Source organism: Lepidothrix coronata, unplaced genomic scaffold (genome assembly GCF_001604755.1).
Source record: "Lepidothrix coronata isolate B3197 unplaced genomic scaffold, Lepidothrix_coronata-1.0 Scaffold237, whole genome shotgun sequence".
NCBI classification, from domain to species: Eukaryota; Metazoa; Chordata; class Aves; order Passeriformes; family Pipridae; genus Lepidothrix; species Lepidothrix coronata.
This window is the reverse complement of record NW_016690417.1, coordinates 404,280-426,884: the sequence shown is the minus strand read 5'-3', so window position 1 is coordinate 426,884 and position 22,605 is coordinate 404,280. Positions and strand designations below refer to the sequence as shown.

General features: G+C 49.1%; 1 protein-coding gene across 5 annotated transcripts in view; it reads left to right on the top strand.

The window, feature by feature from the left end:
• The window catches only part of RABL6 (RAB, member RAS oncogene family-like 6), a 55,687-nt gene that overhangs the window by 30,812 nt on the left and 2,270 nt on the right, over window positions 1-22,605 (top strand). For 3 of the 5 annotated variants that reach the window (XM_017834685.1, XM_017834684.1, XM_017834689.1), the window contains 6 exons: window positions 5,597-5,934; window positions 8,256-8,421; window positions 16,942-17,160; window positions 17,821-18,169; window positions 20,240-20,411; window positions 22,079-22,128. In XM_017834685.1, coding sequence (XP_017690174.1) covers window positions 5,597-5,934; window positions 8,256-8,421; window positions 16,942-17,160; window positions 17,821-18,169; window positions 20,240-20,411; window positions 22,079-22,128 — 1,294 coding nt within the window. Of the gene's footprint in view, window positions 1-5,596; window positions 5,935-8,255; window positions 8,422-16,941; window positions 17,161-17,820; window positions 18,170-20,239; window positions 20,412-22,078; window positions 22,251-22,605 lie in introns of all 5 variants that reach the window. The other 2 variants (XM_017834686.1, XM_017834687.1) reach the window with 2 other exon arrangements.

Genomic DNA, 22,605 nt, shown 5'->3' with positions numbered 1-22,605 from the left:
TCCCTGCAGCGACAGCTTTAGTCACTGCAGAGTCATTGATTGAGGGGTTGGGGTTTTATTTGCCTGGTTGTTTTATCCACGTTGAGCACAGCTCATAATTTTGGGAAGACTGTGGTGCTGAGTAACACCAGCACTGTGGCAGGAGGAGCTGCTGCTGGACCTGTTCTCTGGTATCCTTGGCTGGTCCAGAACAACACCAGCTACCAGTGGGGAAAGTAAACCCACTCTTGCTTTCTCTTCCCCATGCCCCACCTTTATCCTCTGCTCTTGCTGTGAATCCCTGTGGCCATCAGACAGGTCAGGAGCCAGCCTGAACTGGAATGGCACTCTAACTAGGTCATACTTTTGGGGGGTGCTGCATTAAGAATTAAGGGCATCTAAACATGTCGTCATCGGTCTTGCTAGAGAAGTGGGGGACATGGTGCATGTCCTGTATGTTATGAAGCAGAGGGTTACCCTGCTCCATCCATTTTGTCAGGTGGAAAGCAGGACAACAGCATGATTAAACCCTGCTTGGCCATTGATTCCATATTCAGTGGCCTGGGCTGATCGGGGGGATCAGGTGCAGTACCTTTAATGAGCTCAAAACAAGCATGTGGAAATCTAACCATCACTAACCCCAGTTAAATTGATGTCATACAGCCAATTAATCTTCATTTTCACAATTAATAAAATAACCCAAAGCTTTTCTTGCCACATGAAATACATTTGAAAAATTGATCACAGCACATTAGAACCAGGAGCCAAAAAGCTGCTCCCATCTCGAATAGGAAATGAACACAAGCATTGTGTTCATTTTAGGAAGTTGTGAGGCTAACAAGTCTTTTTGTGTTTGCCCTGGGAGCAGAGCAATAGTAACCTCAGGCTCTGATGAATTTTTGTTCCCACAGAGCGTGTTCATCTTTAAAATTGAATAGAAGTCTCTGCTTGCGAGCAGGTCCAACCTCCAGTGAATTATTCAGGGGTTTGAGGATGTTTTGGACTTGTCTAAAATGGAGGGACTGAAAGGCAAACAAGGAGCCCATGGGGGTGAGGACAGATGACCCACCTGGACGTGTGTGGCACGTTTGCTGTCTCTGTATCCCAACAGAACAAGAGTACTCAGGCATGAGTTTACCTTGTGCTTTACTGGGACCTGGTCTACTACATCCAGTGTGGGCACGAAGCTGCTTGTTCTACAGTAGGGTTTTGAGTGAGTCCCTTTGCAAAGGACTGATGGATAGAACAAGGAAGTGGACAGATTGTATAAAATCTGAGAAAAAATACACACATGACAGGTTTGGCCCAGTGTGTTCCCAAAACAGCCACAACTTGTGCCTCTGAGGAGTGTGTATAAAGCCAGAGAAAGCATTCATGCATTATGTAGTATTTTCAAAGTGTGGAGGATGCTCAGACACCTCCACCCTGGAAATTACTGCGAGCTTGCTGGCAGGGTTTCATGTGTGCTGGTTTTCCACCCACCTCCCTCACAGAAGAAGATCTGAATATAAAAGCTCAGCAGAGCTGGTTTATGCAGCCCATGTAGAACGAGTGTCAGACCACCCTGATTTCCCCGGTGTCACAGCACAAGGCTTGGGCCACGTGTCTGGTTGGAGATGAGGGAGGTGACATGAAGCACACGTGCCACAGCTTTCTTTCCTTGGCGTTGTGCTAGGGCAAGAGCCTGTGTTGTGATGTCCCCAAAATAACCACTGGTATCTTCCTATTGAAAGAACTTGCTGTCTCCTGTTATGTCCTTCACACGCCGTAGGTGAGCAAGGTGCAGGAGCACAGGTGCAGACCAAGCCTGCATGTGTGTTACTCCAACCTGGCTGAGCTAGAGGGAAGGATGACATTCTTTATACTTCAGTTATGTAGTGGGTTTTTTCCCTCCAGCTCTTAAAATTCATGTGTTTCTGCAGGAGAAACAGGTGGTAGTCTCAGCCTTCCCTCCCTCTGGAGCTGGCTACTTTCCCAGAACAAAGCAGGTTGTTTCCAAAATCAGCAGCTTTAGTAGAACCAAGTACAGTAAATCTTCAAATACCCTGGTATTGTTAAGAGTGTCCTATGCTTTGTTGAGTCCAGCTTTAAGTACTCTGAGCTTTGTATTCTGTATCCTAAAGTGACTATATATTCTTTGTATCTCCTTGTTCCTAAGTCTTCAGAGTACAATCATCTTATCCTACGAGTCACCCAGTTGCCTTGATGGTGGGACCCAGCGACCTGAGACTCAGAGGTTGTTCATTCTGGCTTCATGTGGCGTTGGTGATTTAGGTGCTCACACAGACAGCCAGGGAGCCCAGCTCAGCCAGGAGAGCGAGTGGTGCTGGCAGCAGTACCTTGGCTGTGGGTGCAGCAGTGACCAGGCTTGCAGGCTTCCATCCAGGATTGCTGTTGCTATAAACAGGAACGGGGGTGCATGTAGAGCAGCTGGGATTAATCTCTCCTCACAGTTGGAAGGCAGGAGTCTTTAACCCTGAGTAGGGCTTGGGAGGAGGAGGAGTGAGTACCACAAAGCAGAGCTATTCAGCCATCCTGCCTTTGGCTCACCAGGAGCCCTGGATCAAAGCTGGGAGGGGAGGGATGGCACAGCTCAGCACTGAGCGCATGTGGCGTGGAGCTGAAGAGCTGCACATCCCATGCAGGCAAAGCTCTTGGATGGCTTTTCAGGCCGTGGCAAGTCACGTGGTTTGTGGATATAGAGTCTTTGCTTTGTTGGATGAGGGCTGAATTGCAGGGACCCCTGGTTTGCCTTTCCCTCCCCGCAGATGCCGTGTGTACCCTGCCCACAGGGATGCTGAACCACGTCTGGTCCCCTCTCCTCAGGAAAGGAGCGATGTGCGATGGCTCAGCCCTGCAGCGCAGTGACACAGATGTATTGAGTACACACTATTACGTTCTTGCAGCATGTGTGATGTATTGTGCACCTTCCAAACAAACCTGATGCAGTCTCCACAGAGCTCAGTGCAGGAGTTAAACTCCTTTATGTTTTCTCTTTGGTGCATGACAAATCCATGCATCATTTTCAGTGGAACGTGTTGTCGCACAGCTCACCACAGCTACTCATCCACAGAGAGGGAGGCTGGGGAATGGATCCTGTGTCACATGCTCTGAGCTTAGCTCTTCCAAGACCTCATTTTGGTCTAGCCAGTGTACTGGGTGGAATACACATATAAGCCTTGTCCTTGATCCTAGTGGAAGCATCAGTGAGGCCACCACAGCATTGCACTGATTCAGATGCCTTGGCAGTCTGCAGCTTCCTCACAAGGGGCAGTTGAGGGGCAGCTCCAGTCTCTGCTGTCTGTGACCAGTGACAGGATCCAAGGGAACAGCTGGAGCTCTGTCAGGAGAGGTTTAGGTTGGATATTAGGAAAAGGTTCTTCCCCCAGAGGGTGGTGGAGCACTGAACAGGCTCCCCAGGCCAGTGGTCATGGCCCCAAGGCTGCCAGAGATCAAGGGGCATTTGGACAACACTCAGGCAACATGGTGGGATTGTTGGGGTCTCCTGTGCAGAGCCAGGAATTGAACTCGATGATCCTTGTGGGTCCCTTTCAGCTCAAGATATTCCATGGTTCTGTGATTCTCTGACAGTGATCTCAGGGGATAGGCAGTGGACAGAGTGTGAGAGCCAGGCTCCTGCACCGCTGCAATTGCAGTCTTTAGTCCAGTCTTCTGAAATGAGTGAGGTGAGTCTTTCCCAACCATTCTCATCTGGTGAACTGGGAGCAAGAACACTTGTTTCCTCGACCTTGAGCAGATGAAGATTTCCTTTGTACTGCCTAATTTCTTCCTATTTCTGTTACTTGGGATCATCCAGTTCTATCTCTGTCTTGTCTCTATTCTCCTCTCTGCTGATGTTGCCTCCCAAGTTGCACCTCATGAGCATTTCTCTGGTCTCTGTGCTGCTCCACTGAAATGCTGAAATATATCTTAAAGCCAGTCCTTGAGGAACTCTGCCAAGGATTTCTCTTGTCAGTAATTCTGCTTTTTAGTGCTGCCCTTGATCTCCACTTTAGCCAGTTCTTTAGTTAGGAAGGACTGTTGGTTTTCCAATTCAAGTAACAGCTTCGTTGGGATGTTGTTCCCCAGGGCTCCCGATACTGCTGGTCACAAAGTATATTAGTTTCTTCCTTAAAAGTATATCAAGTTACTCCTTAAAATAGGAAATTATATCTCAAGGAGGTTTAGAGTCTCTTAGCCCCTGCTGTTTGCATTCTGCTCAGCAGTCAGTCCAGGGTAGGTTTGGGCTGGCTCAGGTCCCTGAAGGACGAGGTCATGCTCTGTATGGGAGAGGAGCTTTACTTTGACATTCTCATTGCCTGAAGCACAATCGAGTCCGTCTTGCAGAACCAGCTGAACCCAGAGCCTCTGTGTTCGAATTCATTAGGCTTAATGAAATGAGAGGCGAGACCGTGATGTGCTGGATTTTATACAGGATGCTTCACTTTGGGTGTCCTCTCTGTATCTCTCAGCTGTGCAGCATGTAGCAGATCTGATTTTGAGACCATTTCATGGCAAGAGCCTGTCTCTCTGTCCGTGTTTCTCTGCTCACAGCTTGTGAACAGGCTGCTGACCCTGCAGGATGCAGAGGGAGGCTTGGGTTAGGCTTGGGCTCCTTTTGGAAAAAGAGCTTTTCATTCTCTAGCAGTACAGGCTTTAATGCTCTTCCAGGCAGGAACACAGCCAGGACCACAGCCTGCTGCAGAACTCCTGCTGCTTGGCTCCACTGCCTCCCACACGGAGGGGGAGTGTGTGCAGGGGGAGAGCCTGCCTGTGCATCTGAACACTGAAAGAAGGGTGATGGCACTCAGTCCTCGCTGAGCCCTCAGGACAGCTCTTTTCTTTTGATGTTCAAGGATTCTCCTCTCAGATCCATTCTTGACTGATAAAGAGGTTATTATAGCAGTTGAGTTTTCTTGAACACTGATCCCTTCTGCAGAATCTAAAAATGTGCCATTCCTACAGGACATAGTCCCTTAGAGACATATGTCCAACAACTGACTTAAGGTTGCATTCGAAACCCTGGCATGTTATTATAGTCTGTCTATCCAGGGAGTTCCCAGTAGTGTTGAAAATATAAGTTTCATCTTGCAGTGCAGAGCAAGTTGGGATTCTCCACACCTCAATGCAGGTTGGGTGAGTTTAACTCATGTGGTCTGGGGAGTCACAGCATCACTGGAAGCAGATCCATACCCTCCCAGCCCAGCTGGAAGCAGACCCCTACCCTCCCAGCTCAGCCCATAGACAAATAAAAAGGGCTTATAAAAAGAGGGAGAGGGACTTTTTATATGGGCAAGTAGTGGCAGGACAAGGGATAATGGTTTTAAACTGCCAGAGGGCAGGGCTAGATGGGATATTGGGAAAGAATTCTTTCCTGTGAGGGTGGTGAGGCCCTGGCACAGGTTGCCCAGAGAAGCTGTGGCTGCCCCATCCCTGGAAGTGTCCAAGGCCAGGTTGGACAGGAGCAAGGCCTGGAGCAACCTGGGCTAGTGGAAGGTGTTCCGGCCCATGGCAGGGAGGTGGAACAAGATAAGCTTTTAAGGTACCTCCCAACACAAACCAGTCTGTGATTATATGATTCTTGATTCCTTACATTTGTAATTTGTCTTCCCTACAGGTTTCTTGAAATGATGGAAGCCCGAAGTCAAGGACACACGTCACCACTAACAACGAACGGCCAGAGCCCTTCCTCTGGCTCCCAGTCGCCCATTGTACCTCCGAGCTCCACGTCGACAGGCAGCTCTAGTCCTGGCACCCCACAGCCGGCACTTGCCACAAGCTCCACCATCTCTCCTGACCCCCCACCATCCTTTTCACCGGTGCCTGCGCCCGAGGCCCCACAGCCCCACGTGCCTGCACCGGCACCCCCGGCCGCAGCCCCCCCGCCCAAGCGTGGCATTATTGCGCGGCTGTTTGGGACGTCCCCTGCCTCAGAGCCCTCTCCTCCCCAGCCAGGTAGGTGCTGGTGCAGGTCCAGGCAGGATGTCACCTGTGGGCCTTTCGCTGTCTCTGGGCTGGGACAGAGGATGTTTCACACATCTTGTTAGAGTTGGTGCTAATAACGCCAAGGCCATGGGTTCATCCCCATATGGATTCACTTAAGAGTTGGACTTGATGATCCTTGTGTGTCCCTTCCAACTCAGAACATTCTGTGATTCTGTTTTATTTTCATTATTTCCCTGTGAGAGGTTGAACAGACAAGTGTGTGAAGGCCCAGTGTGTGTGCAGCGAGGCTGTCACTCTCTGTTTTTCTCCTGATCAGTATTTTGGTTTGTCTCTGTGCTGGGCTTGGATGGGGACTGTGCCCAGCCAGCTGGGTGGTGGCTGTGGCATGCTTCAGGAGGAAGGTCCTCAACACACAGGAGACACTAATAAAATAAATAAAATAACTGTCAGGTTGTTACCAGGAGCACAAACACCTCTTGAATAGCAAGAAAAATGGTTAGAGAAGCCATTTGAAGTGCTGTCCTTGCACAAGTGTGTCAGCTCGGAGGGTCCTGTGTGTAGCAGAGAGCAGTGGAGTGCTGGGTTTAAAGGTTATTCAGCCAGAAATGATCACGTAGGTCCAGGCTCCGCAGCGGATCCCCCTCCGGGGAAATAACGCTCCTTCAGAGCTGCTCCGGGAGGAGGGAGTTGGGCTTAGCTCCTGCCTCAGCACTGGTGCAGCGTGGAGCAGCTTAGCCCTCAGTCCCAACTCTGCTGGACAGAGTGATGAGGCAGAGGCATCGAGGGTTTGTTGCATGTCATTTTACTGATCTGGACCTTAATTTGCCTGTCACATTCACTTTGTTTGCAAAGCTGACTGGAGCTGCAGAGCTGGCACTGCCTAAAAATCCTGACATGGTTTGAGTCACCATTTGGAAATACCTTCCCTCTCACACTGTCAATCCCTCGAGCTCACAGTGCTGCCAAGGCACTCACAGAGAGAAAGGAGGAGGTGCTGGGAACACCGGTTGCAATTTCAGATGTTGAAATGGTTCTGGTTTAGATCTGCACACAGTGTTCTGCATCATGAACCTCTTCCCAGATATGACTCTTGTTTATGACTCTTCCTACCCAGAAAAAAAAAAAAAACAAAAACAAAGACCAAAGAGGAGCAGATGTTAGAAATTCCTTGTCAATAAAAAAACCTTTGTTGTATTGATCTGTAGGAAGATCTGTAGGAAAAAAGAGACAAGTGGTCTACTACCAGTGTTACAGCATTTGGATTTGGGGTTTTTCGTTTTCTTCTCTTCCTTTAACTCTCACTTAGCTTGAGAACTGTTTTGGGCTTGTGACCTGCAGCCCTGGTATCTCAGGATGCTTAGGGAGGGTTACAAAAGGCAGCCAGGAAGAGCTGATGTGTCGGTGTTCTGAGGTTTCTGTAGTGTACCAAGAGTCTGCACTTCCACTGGAATGTACCCAGGGACTAGTTTACTGGAAAGCAGCCAAAAAATCACTGTCACCAATTAATCCTTGGATTTTTCTGGGAGCTGCTATTTAAGCTTTTCCTTGAAGTCTTGGAGAACTAATTCTTTTGGCTGGGGTTTAGCTTTCACCAACGGTATTCTATGGCATTAGTGATAGTGTTTGTATGCAAAAGTGATCTGAAAGCTGTGCTAGGAGAGCAAAAAGCAGGAAAAAAATAAGACACAAATCTTGTTCATCCAAAAGAAAGGAGCCTAGATGTAAATTGCAGTGTGGGCAGAGGAAAAAGGTTGAATACTGCAGATTCCAAAATGGTTAATCACTTCAGGCTTCTCAGTTATGCTAATTTCATGAGCTTTCATCCTGATACCTTAAAGATGGGCAAAGGTGTCTCTACAAATAAACTGTATTAAAGTAAGCCTCTTCTTGAGGTAGCTCTTGAGCGTTTGGTTACACAGGATATCTAAAAGCACAGGGTGAACAATTCTGCCTTGGACAGTTACAGCTGAAAAAAGCAAGAGGATAGGAGAGAGTGAACCAAACAGTCTGGAAAAGGTAAGAGAATAGTGAGGGGACATCCCACAGGAGCAGTGCACATAGCACAGGTATAAAACCTGTGGTACAGGCAATTGCAGCCCTCCCTGGAGAGCAGAGCCAGCCTGTGCCAGAGGTTTTCAGTTCTAAACCGCAGCAGCCATGTGTGATCTGTAAGTGCCTTCATGCCAGACTCTGGGCTGATTTATATCCTGTTTATAACCTCCCTCTGCCTCATGGTTGCTGCCACCCTGGGCAGCACAGATCTGGAAAAAGCCAATTTCTGTCTTGCTTGTGTTGACCCCCGTGTTTTACAACTCCTGTCACTAATGCAGATCCTACTGCTGCCACTCCTCCCCCTGACCCTGCAGCCCCTGCCAAGGTACAGAGCGTGGAGGACTTTGTTCCTGAGGACAGCCTGGACCACAGTTTTCTGGAAGACTCGGCACCGCAGAAGGACAAAGGGAAAGCACAGCCCAAACACCGTGTGGATAGTGAAAGGTAAGGAAGGGAGGGTGGGACAGGGACACACCTGGATATGCAGCCTGGCTAACCTGCTGCAACCATTCAGACAGTGATTCCAGAGCTGTCCCTGAGCTTTTCTGGGTACGTTATGGTCAATCCTAGCATTCACTGTCTCCCATTTAGTGACAAACACTGCTGCCTGGAAAGGAGGAACAGCAGGAAAAGCAGGTTATCACCTTCCTGGTGCTGCTGTCTTGCTTTGTGCACAGGTTAAACCACTGGATCCTTTGGATCAGAAAGGGATTTTCCTTCTGGCCAAACACACTGAATTATTTGCAGTATTCTCCTTCTGGAACACAGTGCACTTTGCAGGGATATTATGTTTTCCTTAATGAATATTTCCCTTCTGCAGAGGCCCAAAGCATGGCCAAGCTCCTTTGTGACCTGGTACTGCCATTCCTGAGACACTATAAAGGGATCTGGGGTTTGCTGAAAGGCACTTGGGGGCAATCCATAGCTCTGTGGAATTTTGGAAGGAAGGATGGAGAGGGTCATGCTCCTTTGGGAGTGTCACTGCATGGTTGCCTGCAGATTCCAAAAACCTCTTAAGGGGTGCCTTTCTTTTTCTTTGTCTATGTCTAATGTTTCTTTCCAACATTTTCTGTCTGAATTGGCAAGAGATTTGATGGGTTGAGAAGGAATGGTTTGGATGATCACATCCAGATTAGTAGTGATCTATGTCTCAAAGCCCAGGTAAAGATGAGTAACGAGTGGTGTCCCTCAGGGGTCTGTACTGGGACCAGTGCTGCTTAATGTCTTCATCCATGACACAGACAGTGGGATCGACTGCACCCTCAGCAAATTTATCAACAGCACCAAGCTGAGGGTGCAGGTGACACTCCTGAGGGACGGGATATCATCCAGAGGGACCTGGACAAACATGAGAGGTGGGCCATGGGAACCTCATGAGGTTCACCAAGGCCAAGCTAAAGGTGTAGAACCTGCGTCAGGGCAACCCCTGGTATCAGTCCAGGCTGGGGATGAACAGATGGAGCAGCCCTGGAGAGAAGGACTTGGGGGTGCTGGTGGGGGAGAGGCTGAACATGACCCAGTCCAGAAACCCCCTGTGCCCTAGGCTGATCCCACAGCGTGGACAGTGGGGAGGGGAGGATTCTGCCCCTCTTCCCCCTCAGGTGAGACACCCCTGTAGAGCTGCCTCCAGCTCCGGGGACCCCAACATCAGAAGGACGTGGAGCTGTTGGAACGAATCCAGACGAGGCCAAGGAGATGCTCCAAGGGCTGGAGTCCCTCTGCTCTGGAGCCAAGCTGGGAGAGCTGGGCATGTTCAGCCTGGAGAAGAGAAGGCTTTGGGGAGACCTTATTGCAGCCTTTCAGGATTCAAGGAAAGGTGAGGACAGAGTTTTTATCAGTGCCTGTTGCAATAGGACAAGAGATGATCGTTTTAAACTAAAGAAGGGGAGATTCAGACTAGGTATAAGGAAGAAGTTTTTTACCGTGAGGGTGGTGAGGCAGTGGCATAAGTTGCCTAGAAAAGTGGTGGATGCCTCATCCCTGGAAACATTTCCAGTCAGGCTGGACGGGCCTCTGAGCAACCTGCTGCAGTTGAAGATGCTCAGTGCGGAGCGGTTGAAATAAACTGAGCTTTAAGGTCCCTTCCAACCCAAACTGGTCTGTGACTCTGTAACTGTCTATCTCCTCCAAATGGCAGAGCTGTGCTTATGCCATAAGGTGGATTTTCTTTTTTTTTTTTCCTTTTTTTCTTTTCCTGGCTTTGATGGTTTTTAACCAAAAAGTAAGGGAAAGGGCATTGTGTATACTGAGCTGCTCAGACAAGAGAATGTGTAGTGAGCTGTCTGAAAGCAGACTGTCTCTTAAGAGGTGACCTAAGCATACTCACAGGCTCTGCATCCCTTTGCTTAGTATGTTCCTTGCCTGCTGCCTCTTGTCATCAACACTGGATTAACCAAGAGAGTAATTAAACACTGACACTGCTAATCTGTGAATGTGGTAGATTCTGCATCTTTTGACATCTTTGTCATGATTCAGTGTTCTCTAGTTCAACCACAGCAACTTTAAATCAGTGCTGTGTGTGAGGCTCGATTTCTATCTAATGCAGGTCAGCCTGAATCATCATCCCTTGTGATGGCAGAACACGTGGATGTTTTATTAAAGAAAAAAAAAAAAAGGCAAGGAAGAAAATATTGGTTGGTGGCAGCATGCTGGTCTACAAAGTGTCTTGCTTATGGCTGTGGCTGAGCTGGGATATTTTTCTGTGTTTAACAAGAAATTGTTGTGAGAGCCGAGCCTGACCATGCTGGGTTTGGCCAAGGGACTGGCCAAGGGAAGTGCCCTCAGAGCTCTGGAGCTGCAGTTCTGCTGTGGGCAGGAGGCTGGATCTTTCACAGGGGCTTCTCTGCTCCAGAGCGTCGGTCAGTAGAGGCAAAAAGGTACAGGCAAACTGTATAAAAAGGCAAACGTGTTGAACAGGGGTGCAAGAACCCTGCTCCTTGGTTTAGAGTTGACATGTTTTTGGATGCTCTGATGTCCTTTTGCACTCTGTCCCCAGTCTTGGTAGCCTTCCAGTGTCAGTGAGCTGGTGGGGGCAGAAAAGGAGACCCCTTTGGGCTTTCACAGAGCCCACACTTGTTCACAGCTTCATCCTTTGCTGACAGTGGTACCCAGTGCAGTCAGAACAGCTCTGTTTCCCTGGGAGAAGGCCTTGCAGCACATCCCTGCAAATTGACATTCCTCTGCAGCCTGGCATCCCTGGCTTGCTCTGGTTTCTTCTGTAGATCACATAGTTTTCTCTATGGTCTGGCAATTTGATGTTCTATTTCTTGCCAAAAGGGGCCTACCACAATAAGCCAGATGTGCTGAAATTCAGACATGCAGATGTGGCTCTGACCTTCATCTGCAATAACCATTTTCTTTCAGGATGCCAGTTACAGCCCCATGGTACCCGGTAACAACATACAGGTTCTGTAAGCGCTGTCCTCAATAATCAGCTTCTGCTGCAGTGAGGAGGTGGTTGTAATTGCAACAAAATCTACTGCTGCAGAAATTTATCTCTGACCTAAAGAACACAGTCCTATGAAACCACTCAAACCTCAGGGAGATTTTATTGGTTTTAAAAAATTAAATCCTAGAAGCTGCTTTCCCTCTGTATCTGAGTGAGGAACAAGGCCTGAGAATATACCAGCAAGATGCTTTCAGGTCTCCTGGTCATTTTGAAGCAGATGCCTGAGTGCTGAGCTTACACAGCTCACCTGCACTCCTTCTGGGTGCACTGGAGCCAAGGTAGGCTCTGAAAGTGAAGAGCCATTGAAGATGTGGCAGAAGAATGGGCCATGGTTTGAGACTTTGTGAAGTTACTTCTCTTACCCAAATCAGAGGAATCGCCTCAGTGACTGTAAGCAAGAGCCCTGCAGTGCACTGTGGTTTTGTACGTGGAGCAGAGATACATTCACAGGCTTGGAAGGCACCTTGGGGGTCGTCTGGTCTAATCTCCCTCCTCATCCAGTGCTACTCAGAGCCAGTTGCCCAGAACTGTTTTCAGATGGCTTCTGAATATCTCCATGAATGGAGAATCCACAGTCTCTCCAGTGCCCAGGCACGCTGTCAGTGGAAAAAGTGTTTCCTGATGTTCGTGGGGAATCTCCTGTATTTCAGTTTGTGCCCCTTGCCTCTTGTCCTGGCATCAAGCAGCAGTGAAAAGAGCCTAGCTCCACTTTCTTTATACCTCCTTTCAGGGTCCCCCCCAAGCCTTCTCCAGACTAAGCAGTCCTGACTCTCACGTGGGAGAGCCTTTCCTCTTGTGAGTGTTGCTCCGGTAAGTTAATCAGTTATTCATCCTCATGGCCCGTCATTGGACTCACTCTCTCTAGTGTGCCTATGTGTCTCTTGTACTGAGGAGCACTCAGAGCTAGACACAGGACTCTAGCTGTGGCCTCACCAGCGCTGAGCAGAGGGGCAGGATCACCTCCCTGACCTGCTGGCACTGCTTTGCCTCAAGAAGCCCAGGATACCATTGGCCTTCTTGGCAGCAGAGGCACCTTGTTCAGCTTGGCACCCCCAGGAACCCCCAGGCCCTCTTCTGTTGAGCTGGTGACCCCCAGCATGTATTGGTGTGTGGGGTTGTTCCTCCTCAGGTGCAGGACTTCACACTTCCCCTTGTTGAACTTAATGAGGTTCCTGTCAGCCCATTCCCAGCCTTGTCCACGTCCCTCTGAGTGTCAACATGACTCTCTGGGCATCAGTCACTCTTCCCAGTTTGGGATCACGTGCAGACTTGCTGAGGGTACACCCTGCCCCGTCATCCAAGTCATTAATGAAGGTGATAAACAGGACTGGGCCCCATATTAATCCCTGGGTACACCTCTGATTTCTGGCCTCCAAGCAGGCTTCATGCCCAAGTCTGCTTTCCTGAGCTCCAGCTTGCTTTTTACTTTCCTCCCTGCCCTTAGGATCCTGAATTTCACCAAGGCTGCCTTTGACCTTCGCTCTCCCAACGTGTGCCCCATGTTTTGTGGGTGTGAGGTCCAGCAGAACACCTTTCACTGGCTCCTCTATCCCTCGGAGGAGGAAGTGACCGTTAGTGTGCTCTGGGAACCTCCTAGGTTGCCTACATCTTGCTGTCTTGTCCCTCCAGCAGGTACTCAGTTGGTTGAAGTCTATGGGGACCGGGGCCTGTGAACTGGCCTGTGAACGGGGCTGCTCCTCTCTTTTTTGTACAGGGCCTGATGCGCTTGTTCTTCCCAGCTGGGCAACCTGTTGCAGGCACCCACTGTGGTGTCACCTTTACCTGTTCTCTCTGGAACCCTGACCCCTAAGCTCCCAGCTGGCTCCTCATCCTTCCCCAGGCAGAGCTTGGTGTGCTCAGGCTGCTCCCTCCCTTGGAGGAGGGCAAGGTCTGGTCTGGCTGTGAGCAGGATGTTGTGCTGTGTCACTAAACTGCTTCCTGAGCTCCGGGGTGTGTTTGCTGCCAGTTGTAAGAATTTGTTTGCTCTTGTTGAGCTTTAGAAAGGCTGTAAATTCTGGCATTTGTTGAAGTAGGGAATTCTTGATTCTTTTGCAATGGTATTTTGTCAACTTCCCCCGTTCCCTGCTCCATAACATCCCTAAAATAATGGAGCAAGAATTGACATGGAGCAGCAATGTTAGGAAAAAACATCTTTTTTTCCTGAAATTCCTCTCAGTGAGGAATGTGCTCTTGCCCGTGGAATAGGGCTGTTCTCCTTAAGGATCAGACATCTGTGGAACCTTCCAGCATTTAGTGACAGCTCTTGGGGTTGCTGTAGCTAAATTCCAGCACAGGCCTATGGAGATGAATGGAGTCCTGGGTTTTGTTTAGTGGTATGTTATGGTTCTTTGACTTGCAATAGAGAACTCCCCGGATCAGTTTCTTTACCAGTTAATTAGGAAGGTATTTCAATCTCCCAGTTTGCTGTTTCAGAACTTAATTTGCTGCTCTTTAACCTGATACTCTGAGCCAGTGTGTAAGTGACTGCACCGAAGGAGCTAATCTGCTCCAAAGGAGCTCCTGCCTTGGCTCCTGCTGGGTCAGGCTGGCCTGGATCCTGGGTAGTCTGGAGGTGTCTGAAAGCCAGTTTATGTTGTACCTGGCAGTGTTCCTGATCTGTCTTCTCAGCATCCCTAGCTATATCTTAAATGTTGATTAGGCTGCTATGCCCTTACATCTGAAGGGCTTTGAACTGATTCTTTGCTTTTACGGATCTCTTGTGCATATAGTGGTGCCCAGCTGCACCAGCCCAAGGGAGGGAAGCCAAGGACAGTGGTTCACTGAAGAAGGCCTCCATCTCCTAGAACACAGCCATGCAGGCTCATCCTGTGATGTGGGATTCCCTCAGCTCACCTGCTTTATTAGGGCTTGGGTTTTTTCCTCTTTCTTTATCCCCAAAAAAGGACGTGGCAAGAGAATTCTGGTGGCTGCCCTGGGGCTGTGGGAACACAGCCCATCCAGGTGTGAGGCCCTGAGCTCAGGTTGCAGCAGGGTTTGTTTCCTCCCCACCAGCCAGTCTGTCACTGAGGACACCCCAGCAGGCTCTGTGATCAGAGCAGACCTCAGCCAGTGTAGTCAGGTTTTGGGGGGTACCTGTGCCCACAGTCACACTGGCTCAATACTCATGCCAGCTTGGCAGTGCCTCAAGGGTTGGAGAGAGCCATTCAATGTGCTTGGGTTTGCATGCTCTGCCTTCCTTCCAGGAAGGACCACAAGCTGATCCTAGTTTTGCCTTGTCAGACCCTGTTTATACTGCAGCAGTGATTTTCCTGATGTATATTCACTCCACTGCTCTGCTCTTAAGCTGTCGCTCAGCGATCTGTGTTGGTTAGACATGGAGGCAGTGCACTCACTGCAAAGGGAGGTGACCCACTTTGGCGAGGGGGGGTAGAAACATGGATGTTCCATTCAGACTGGGAATGCTTGAAAGGCTGCAAGTCTGGATGGTATGTGGTAGGACAGTGGCAGCAATGTCTGAAGAGCCCCTGTGCCTAATAGAGTAGTGATGTGTTAAAGAAATGCAATGTCTTTAGTTCAGAATAATATCCTGCCATTTTTAGGAGGCCACTCCGTTTTCTTTTCGGTGCATTTCAAGAGGAAACCCTGCCAGTGCTTTGCAAACGTCAGGAATCGCTCACTTGTAATTCCTCCAGCCTTGGGGGCTGGTTTGGGCACCAGTTTTCCTCTCCTTTGTGTGGCCAGGCTCTGTGCCTGCTTCCTGGCTCGGCATGAGAGCAGCAGTGTTAGTGATGAAGGGGCTCTTCAGCAGCCTGTCCCTGCTCAGCCAGGCGCTGCGCTGAGTCCTGAGAGCAGAGGGATCCACACCAGAAACAGAGAGAGGGCTGATGTTGGCCCAGCTCTTGGCACTCCAACCCAGACAAGCACTGGTTGTGATCACTCTGGCTGCGCCAGGTGTCATCAGCATGGTGTCCCATTGTCACAAATAACTCCATTGTCTGTATTAACTCTTTAAAACTCACTTGTAAGCTGATATCCAACCGTATGAGAAGAGTCAGAGTGAGCAGTTACCATCATCCTGACAGTGTTTAGGGCATTTCTCTTATTACCAGCACACCATCCTCCACTGTCTTCCAGTGCTTGCCTTGTGCGACTGACTGGGAACACCACCTTCTTCCAGTTTAAGGACTTTGTTTATGTCTCTAAAATCTAATCTGTTCCAAGCTATAACAATTTTTTTGTCTCTGTGTAAAAATGAAGACTGTGCTTGTATAATCCATGTGGTGTCATTAAAAGGACAGTGACTTGTGTGCGGTGGGTTATTGGGGAGGAGCTAGGTATCTCTGTGAATAAAGCAAGTAGAACAAGGAAAAGTGATACAAACGCTCATCAGCTGAGCCTGGGGAAAATCTATATTTCTGACATGAGCAAATCCTTCAGAAAGTATTAAAATTGAGTCCTGGGGACATTCAGACAAGAATCCTCAACTTCAGCTGCGAAGCTCTCAATCAAGCTGCCTCTGAACACAGAACTGTGCTACATCCAGGGAGGCTGACAGACTTCCAGCTCTGAATGTGTGTCCTTAGGTTAATTTAATTTCGGGAATGGTAAAGCATGGTCTCGATATCTGTCTGCTTCAGGGAGCACCACAGAAATAGAAACGATTCCAGGAAGCTGATAGCTGAGTGAGTTCCCATAGCAGTGACAGCATATGATCAGGTTTAATTACAGGATGTGGAGATGAAAGCAGGCAGTTCCCATGGTTTGACTGACTGATCCTTGCGTGTTGGATGGAGCTCCATGTTCTGATGGAGCTGAGGCCACAGGCTGCTCTGTACCAGTGAGGCTCACCTTTTCCAGCCACTTATTTTCAGCTTGAGAGGTGCCAGCTGCTGTGCGACACATCCTAATGTGGCCTGTGTGGTGCAGGGCTCATGCCAGTGCTGCAGCCTGCAGGGAGCAGGTGGGCAAGGGAAGGCTGGCACTGCATAGAATCACAGAATCACCGACTGGTTTGTGTTGGAAGGGACCTTAAAGCTCATGTCATTCCACCCCCTGCCATGGGCAGGGACACCTCCCACTAGCCCAGGTTGCTCCAAGCCCCGTCCAACCTGGCCTTGGACACTTTCAGGGTTGGGGCAGCCACAGCTTCTCTGGGCAACCTGTGCCAGGGCCTCACCACCCTCACAGGGAAGAATTTCTTCCTAATTTCCAGTCTACCCTGCCCTCCTTCAGCTTAAGACCATTCCTGTTTGTCCTGTCCCTCCAGGCCCTTGTCCCAAGTCCCTCTCCAGTTCTCTTGGAGCCCCTTTAGGCACTGAAGGGGGCTCTGAGGTCTCCCTGGAGCCTTCTTTTGTCCAGGCTGAACACCCCCAGCTCTCCCAGCCTGTCTCCAGAGCAGAGGAGCTCCAGCCCTTTAATCATCAGCTGTCCTGGACTGAGAACGTTGCTCCTGAAATTGGCTGGAAAAGCCAGGCCAGCGTCAGTCTCTGTCCAAGGGGAGGCAGGTCTGTCCAGCACATCCTGGGGTGGGTGTCTGATCACTGTCTGTTTTGCAGCGATGGAGAGGCAGCTGGGGGGAACCCCATGGTGGCAGGTTTCCAAGATGATCTGGATCTGGATGACAAAATTCCCAGCAGACCAGTGCTGGCAGGAGAACGGGTGCCCAGCAAGAACATCACCTTCTCCAGTGAGGAGGAGGAAGAGGAAGAGGTGAAGGACTCTAAGGTCATCCTCATACCAGATGGAGACAAAAACACGGAGCAGGAAAAAAAAAGGTACAAAGCACAGGCAGAAGTGTGGGGCCTCTTCTCAGTCCTGCCACTGACTGTGTGCAGCCTTTGGGAAGTCTTGGTGTCTCTGTGAGCTTGTTCCTTCAGCTGTGAGCTGGGGCTGTAGTTACTGTAGGTGTAATTGCTTTGTGCAGTGTTTCCTGCCCCGTGCCTTAGAGCACTGAGCTCCTGTGGCCACTGGGACAGTTCTGCTTGGGAGTGGCCCAGCCTTTTCCTCAAATTTGAACAAGAGCCCATAACTGGGCGCCAGAATGGCTGTTCATAGTGGTGTGGGGAGGGGAGAGGAGTCAAGTCTTGGGTGAAGGGAGTGGAGTCACTCATTACACCCTGTGCTGGGGAGCAATGAGCTGGGTCATGTTCTCCACAAACCACATCCTGTGGGTGATATCAAGCATGATGTGCTGGCATGGACACCTGTGCCTCAGCGTTCACAGAGACACAAGGGTTATCCTCAGCCTGAGTGGTGTGTTTGACTGCATGCCCCACCCCCTCCCACCCCCCCACACCCCCCCCCACACACCCCTCCCAGGATGAACTGCCTCTCCCAGTGGGGTGCACAATTCAGCCCCTGAGGCAGTCTCAGCTGTTAACTGTGCTTTGCTCCACAGAATGGGAGTGGACAGGCTCTGACTTGTTTCTTCTCAGGTCTTCCAGAAGTTCTCTGAAACCACAGAGTGAAGCAATTTTGACCAAAGCAACTGACCCGAAGCCTCCTGACAGTTTACCTTCCCGTTCCGGGTCTGAACGAAACAGCAGCAGCAAGGTCAACGCTGGCCTGGCAGCCACTGCTCCTGCCCCTGCAGCAGCAGCCCAGGCCTCAAAGGCCACTTCCCAAAGCAAAGGACTTGCTTCCAAGCAGAAAGTTGTCAAAGAGGAGAAGCCTGAGGAGTCTGACAGTGATCAAGAGGGACCAATAGCTACTCAGATGCTCTCATTTGTTATGGATGACCCAGACTTTGAAAGTGAGGATTCTGACAGCCAGAAGAAGAAAATGGTAAATAACATGCCTGTGTTGCTGTGAGCCATGGTGAGCTGAGCTGGAAGGGTTGAGGCATCTCCCTGAGCAGAGTCTTCATCTGTTCTCCCCTCCCTCAGGAGCAGTCGCAGCAAGGCAGGTGCTAAGCAACCTGCAGAGATTGATGTAAGCGCAAACCCACCAATGCTCTGAATGTGAAAGCCACATGGCAACAAGAATCACAGAATCACAGATCTGTAGAATACCCTGAATTGGAAGGGGCAAGGATCATCCAGTCCAACCCTTAGCCCTGCACAGACACCCCACAATCCTGCCCTGTCTCTGAGAGCGTTGTCCAAACGCTCCTTGAGCTCTGGGGAGCCTGTTCAGTGCCGACCACCCTCTCGGGGATGAACCTTCTCCTAATATCCAACTTAAACCTCCCCTGACACAAGGTTTGTATTTGCAAACACAAACAAGATTTGTGCTTATGTGTTTTACTGTGCTGCTTATTCTCAGCCAGTCCAAAGCACAACCAGTGCAGCAGTGTGGAAGGTACAAAATACAAAGCTATTGGGTTTTCATCCAAAGTTTAACATGTAGAAGTGTGTCTCTGCCAGAGAGAGTGAGCTTCTTGCAGTCAATCCAGCAATCAAAAGGCCATCACAAAATTTGCTTGGCAAAGCCTTAAGGGAAGAAGGAAGTCTGCCTGGGAAGGACTTTCCAGGATAGCCAAGGTAGCTGTAATTTCTGCAACATTCAGCACATGCCTGCAGGTGTCTGCTCAAACACAGGGTACACCAGGAGTCGCCCCACAGCCCCCCATATTACAGATGAAGAAAACACTTCTCCCACCCATCTTCTCTGAGCTGGTCAGAACTTGCTGCGTGGCTCAAAATATCCCTGATTTCAGTGACCTGTACTCGGAGCCTGCAGAGCAATCCCTGGAAACTGCTGACAGTGACTTGTGATGGGCAGTGGCTGTTCAGGGGTGCCCTGGTGTCTGTGATAGCTGGTGTTCAGGGAGGTTCCCTGTGTCTGCATCATTCCAGAATCTTGTAGAAAGGGCGGTTGTCCCAGTTTCTTTGACCTTGCCTATGTGTCATGCTGTTTATTAAGTAATTTTCCATTCATTTTGCATCTTCACTTCCTGCTTTTCTTGGCAGTTTAATATGAAAGCGAAGTATTTGGAGCAAGCTTATATCTCCTGCATGTGCTGATGAGAAGGGATTGGTGAGGGTGTCAGTGCAGCAGTGTCAGGGAATGCCCGACACAGGGAATGCCCCATAACAGGTGAATGTTTTCCCACTGCAAGATGTACTGGTCAGGCAAACCAGTAAAGCCATCACCATTAGCAAGGTGTGGGGCATTGCCTCGACCAGCAGCACAGCAAGGCTGTGTTCAGTTGGTATACAGGGATATAAGGTACATGGAAAGGTTGGATAACAAATTCTGAAGAGAATCAGTTGACAGTATCAGAAGATCATTAAACTGAATTTCCATTCCCGTCATACAGAGACGGAGGATTTTTGGGTGGTATCCAGGCTCTGCAGCATCCTGGGTTTTATCCCGCAGTGAAGGGGCAGATTTGCCCTGGGAGCACATTCCCTTTTATCTCGATGAAGGGAGTTATTCTGCAAACACACTCTGCTTCCTTGGCCCTGCTGCCTCTGGTACCTGAGACCCACAGAGCTGCACAGCAGAAAGATTTTGTCTCTCAGGGCTGGAGGTGAGTTTTCAGCCTATTTGGTTTGATTTTCCCAAAACAGAGGTGCCTCCCCAGGGCAGAAAAAAGATGATGCTGGTGGCATAACAGAGCTGAAGGTCTCATTTAATCCCTTTACGTTGGGAATTTGATTTCGGCAGCCCCAGTGTGACGTTCTCAGAACACCCTTGCCAGTACCAGTGCGACTGAGGCATTTTACCAAGGCAAGAAATAGAGCTCGTAAGATCCAGGAGGGCATTGATTTCCAGGCAGTAGCAGCTCAGTTCAGATGCCATTTCCTTCCCTCCTGCCCACCTGCTGACATCTGACATTTTTGTGTACTAAATACTTAGAGATTTTGGTTGAAGCGTTTGTCAGTGTTGCCTGCCTTTGCTTGTCTCTAGGATGAATTCCCAGTGCGGGAAGATCTCTCAGAAGTATCTGATGATGATACCTCGCTGGCAAAGCCACCCCAACCTGTGAAATCAACAGTCCCCTCATTTAAACTGAAAAATGACTCAGATCTCTTTGGTTTGGGTTTGGAAGAAGCTGGTCCCAAGGAGAGCAGCGAGGAAGGTAAAGTTCACACCTTATATCCACTCTTGCTGCTTTTGTTTGTCAGGCATCTGTTTTTTCCAGAGTGGTTCCAGGGTGTCAACAAACCAATTTGTACTAAATAAAACACCCTCTAATTTCATGCAGTGCCCTATGTGAGTCTGTAATCTGGTTTAACACAGCATGAGTAGCTTTAAATTTTTCCCCATGAGGAGATAGGGAACTTGGCTTGTCCATGGCACCAGCCATGTATTATTTTAGTCCCAGCTGAAAGCAGAAGCACATCTTTCACAAGCTGCTGCTGTGTAAGGCTTCCTGCTTAGCCTTGCCTGTCTGGCAAGTGCCATTCAGCATTGCAGTGTCCACCTCCTCAAGAATTTGGATCAACTTGAGCACAATGCTCTGACATACCCTGCCAATTTCCTCTTCTGTTTTGGGGAAAAATGTGATCAAAAATCTTGATCACAACCTATTTTGTGATCAAAAATGTTGAACACAACCTAAGCATTCCTCGGGCTGTATTTTCCCCCCCATTCCTCGAGGGAACAAGTCTTACTTGTGCAAATAATTCCTGCTGTCTAGGCATTACTGCAGAGCAACTTCTATAGACCACCCTGATGTCACGATGAAAGATGGGAAGTTAAAGACTTAAGGAAGGAAGCAAGCTGTGAGCAGCACCAGAGAGAGCTGTTCCAAAAGTGTGAGCAAGGTATCACAGGCTGCCATGGCTTCATCAGCTTGTCGCTCTGAGCTGCTGAACAGCAGAGCTTGAAATAACTGCAAGTGCATCTGCAGAGGCCCAAGTCAATAATTTAACTTCAGTTTAGCATCTTTAATAATTCACCGTGGGTTCCTCCTATCTCCTCTTTTGGTGATAAATATAAAACCGTTTCTCGGTCGTCAGTCTTTGGAACTTGACTGGCAATTAAACTTCTCCATTTACAGAGCAGCTGAGGAAAAAGGGCTGTGTAGGTAAGAGTGACAGTTAAATCGCACATGTGAAATGTGGTGCAGTCATGAAGCCTTCTGTGAAACAGCCAAGCAGATACCCTGCTGTTCAAGGAGGTTTTGTGCAGAGACAGTGGAAGCTCAACAGCCACAGTCACATGGGACAAATGTTGTGACAGTGATGGACTCTGGGACTCATTTAATAGTATTCACCCCTGTAGAGTAGGGCTGCAGCAGGGTTGCTTTGGGGATGTAATTTCCATACACAGTGTGAGCAGCAGTGAGTGTTGGCCAGTCAGGGTGTCCTATCTGTTGGCACTATGTCCTCAGTTGTCCTCAGAGAAGTACAAACCATGCCTGGGAGGATTTCCATCAGAGGAAAACTGTTCCCGGGAGCTCTTCTTCAGTTCTTGAAATAGTAATCCAGTCCCAAATTTGGCCTTCGGACCATTTTGTAAAGCTGGTCTCTAGATTTGTTTCTTAGTAGCTGTGACACAGTGAATGCCGGGTCAGTGTCAACAATGCTCATAATTAAACAAGTTGCATATTGTTGAGTCAGGGTGCGAGTGCTGGAGCCTATGTTGGTTTCTAAAGGGGCACAGTTTGTCCTGAGATGTCAACATTGCCATTGCCCATGGCTCCAGGATGGAGTATTTTGTTCTCAGAAATGGGTCCAGGGCAGAATTGCATCTCTTACCATTTAAATTGAGTAAAAACAATCCTTTTTTCTGTTTTAATAGATAAACAACCTTCTAAGGAGAAAAAGAAGAAGAAAAAGAAAATCAAAGAGGTACTGTTTAATTCCTCAGAGCTGATCTACCATGTTATCTACCAGCCAAGAACAGAGGTGGCCTTCTGTGGTGTCCTCTGGGGACCTGGTGGACTCCCTTCCATGTTCACATCCTGCAGCTGGTGTGTGCCTCCCAGGCTCTGCAGACCATTGAGCTTCAAATCAAGCTTTTAGAGCAGCTGAATTTTGAAAAGGGAGTGTTTGAGCTTGTAAAATACAGGATGAGACAGAGCAGTGCATCTGTGCTGAACTGAGAGTGTTCATAGCATAGATTTTTCCCGAGCAGAGGGGTGTCCCCAACAGACCTAATCTCAGGGACAGCGAGGGAAGTCTGCAGGAGTCTTTTTCTGTGCCATTTCTGCCTGTCCAATACCATGGTATTGTTGGGCATATACTGCCTGACAGACCACTGCTACATATAAGCCAGGTGGTCTGTCCACTCTTCTGTCCAAGCTTGCAGAATGGTCTTCTGGAATT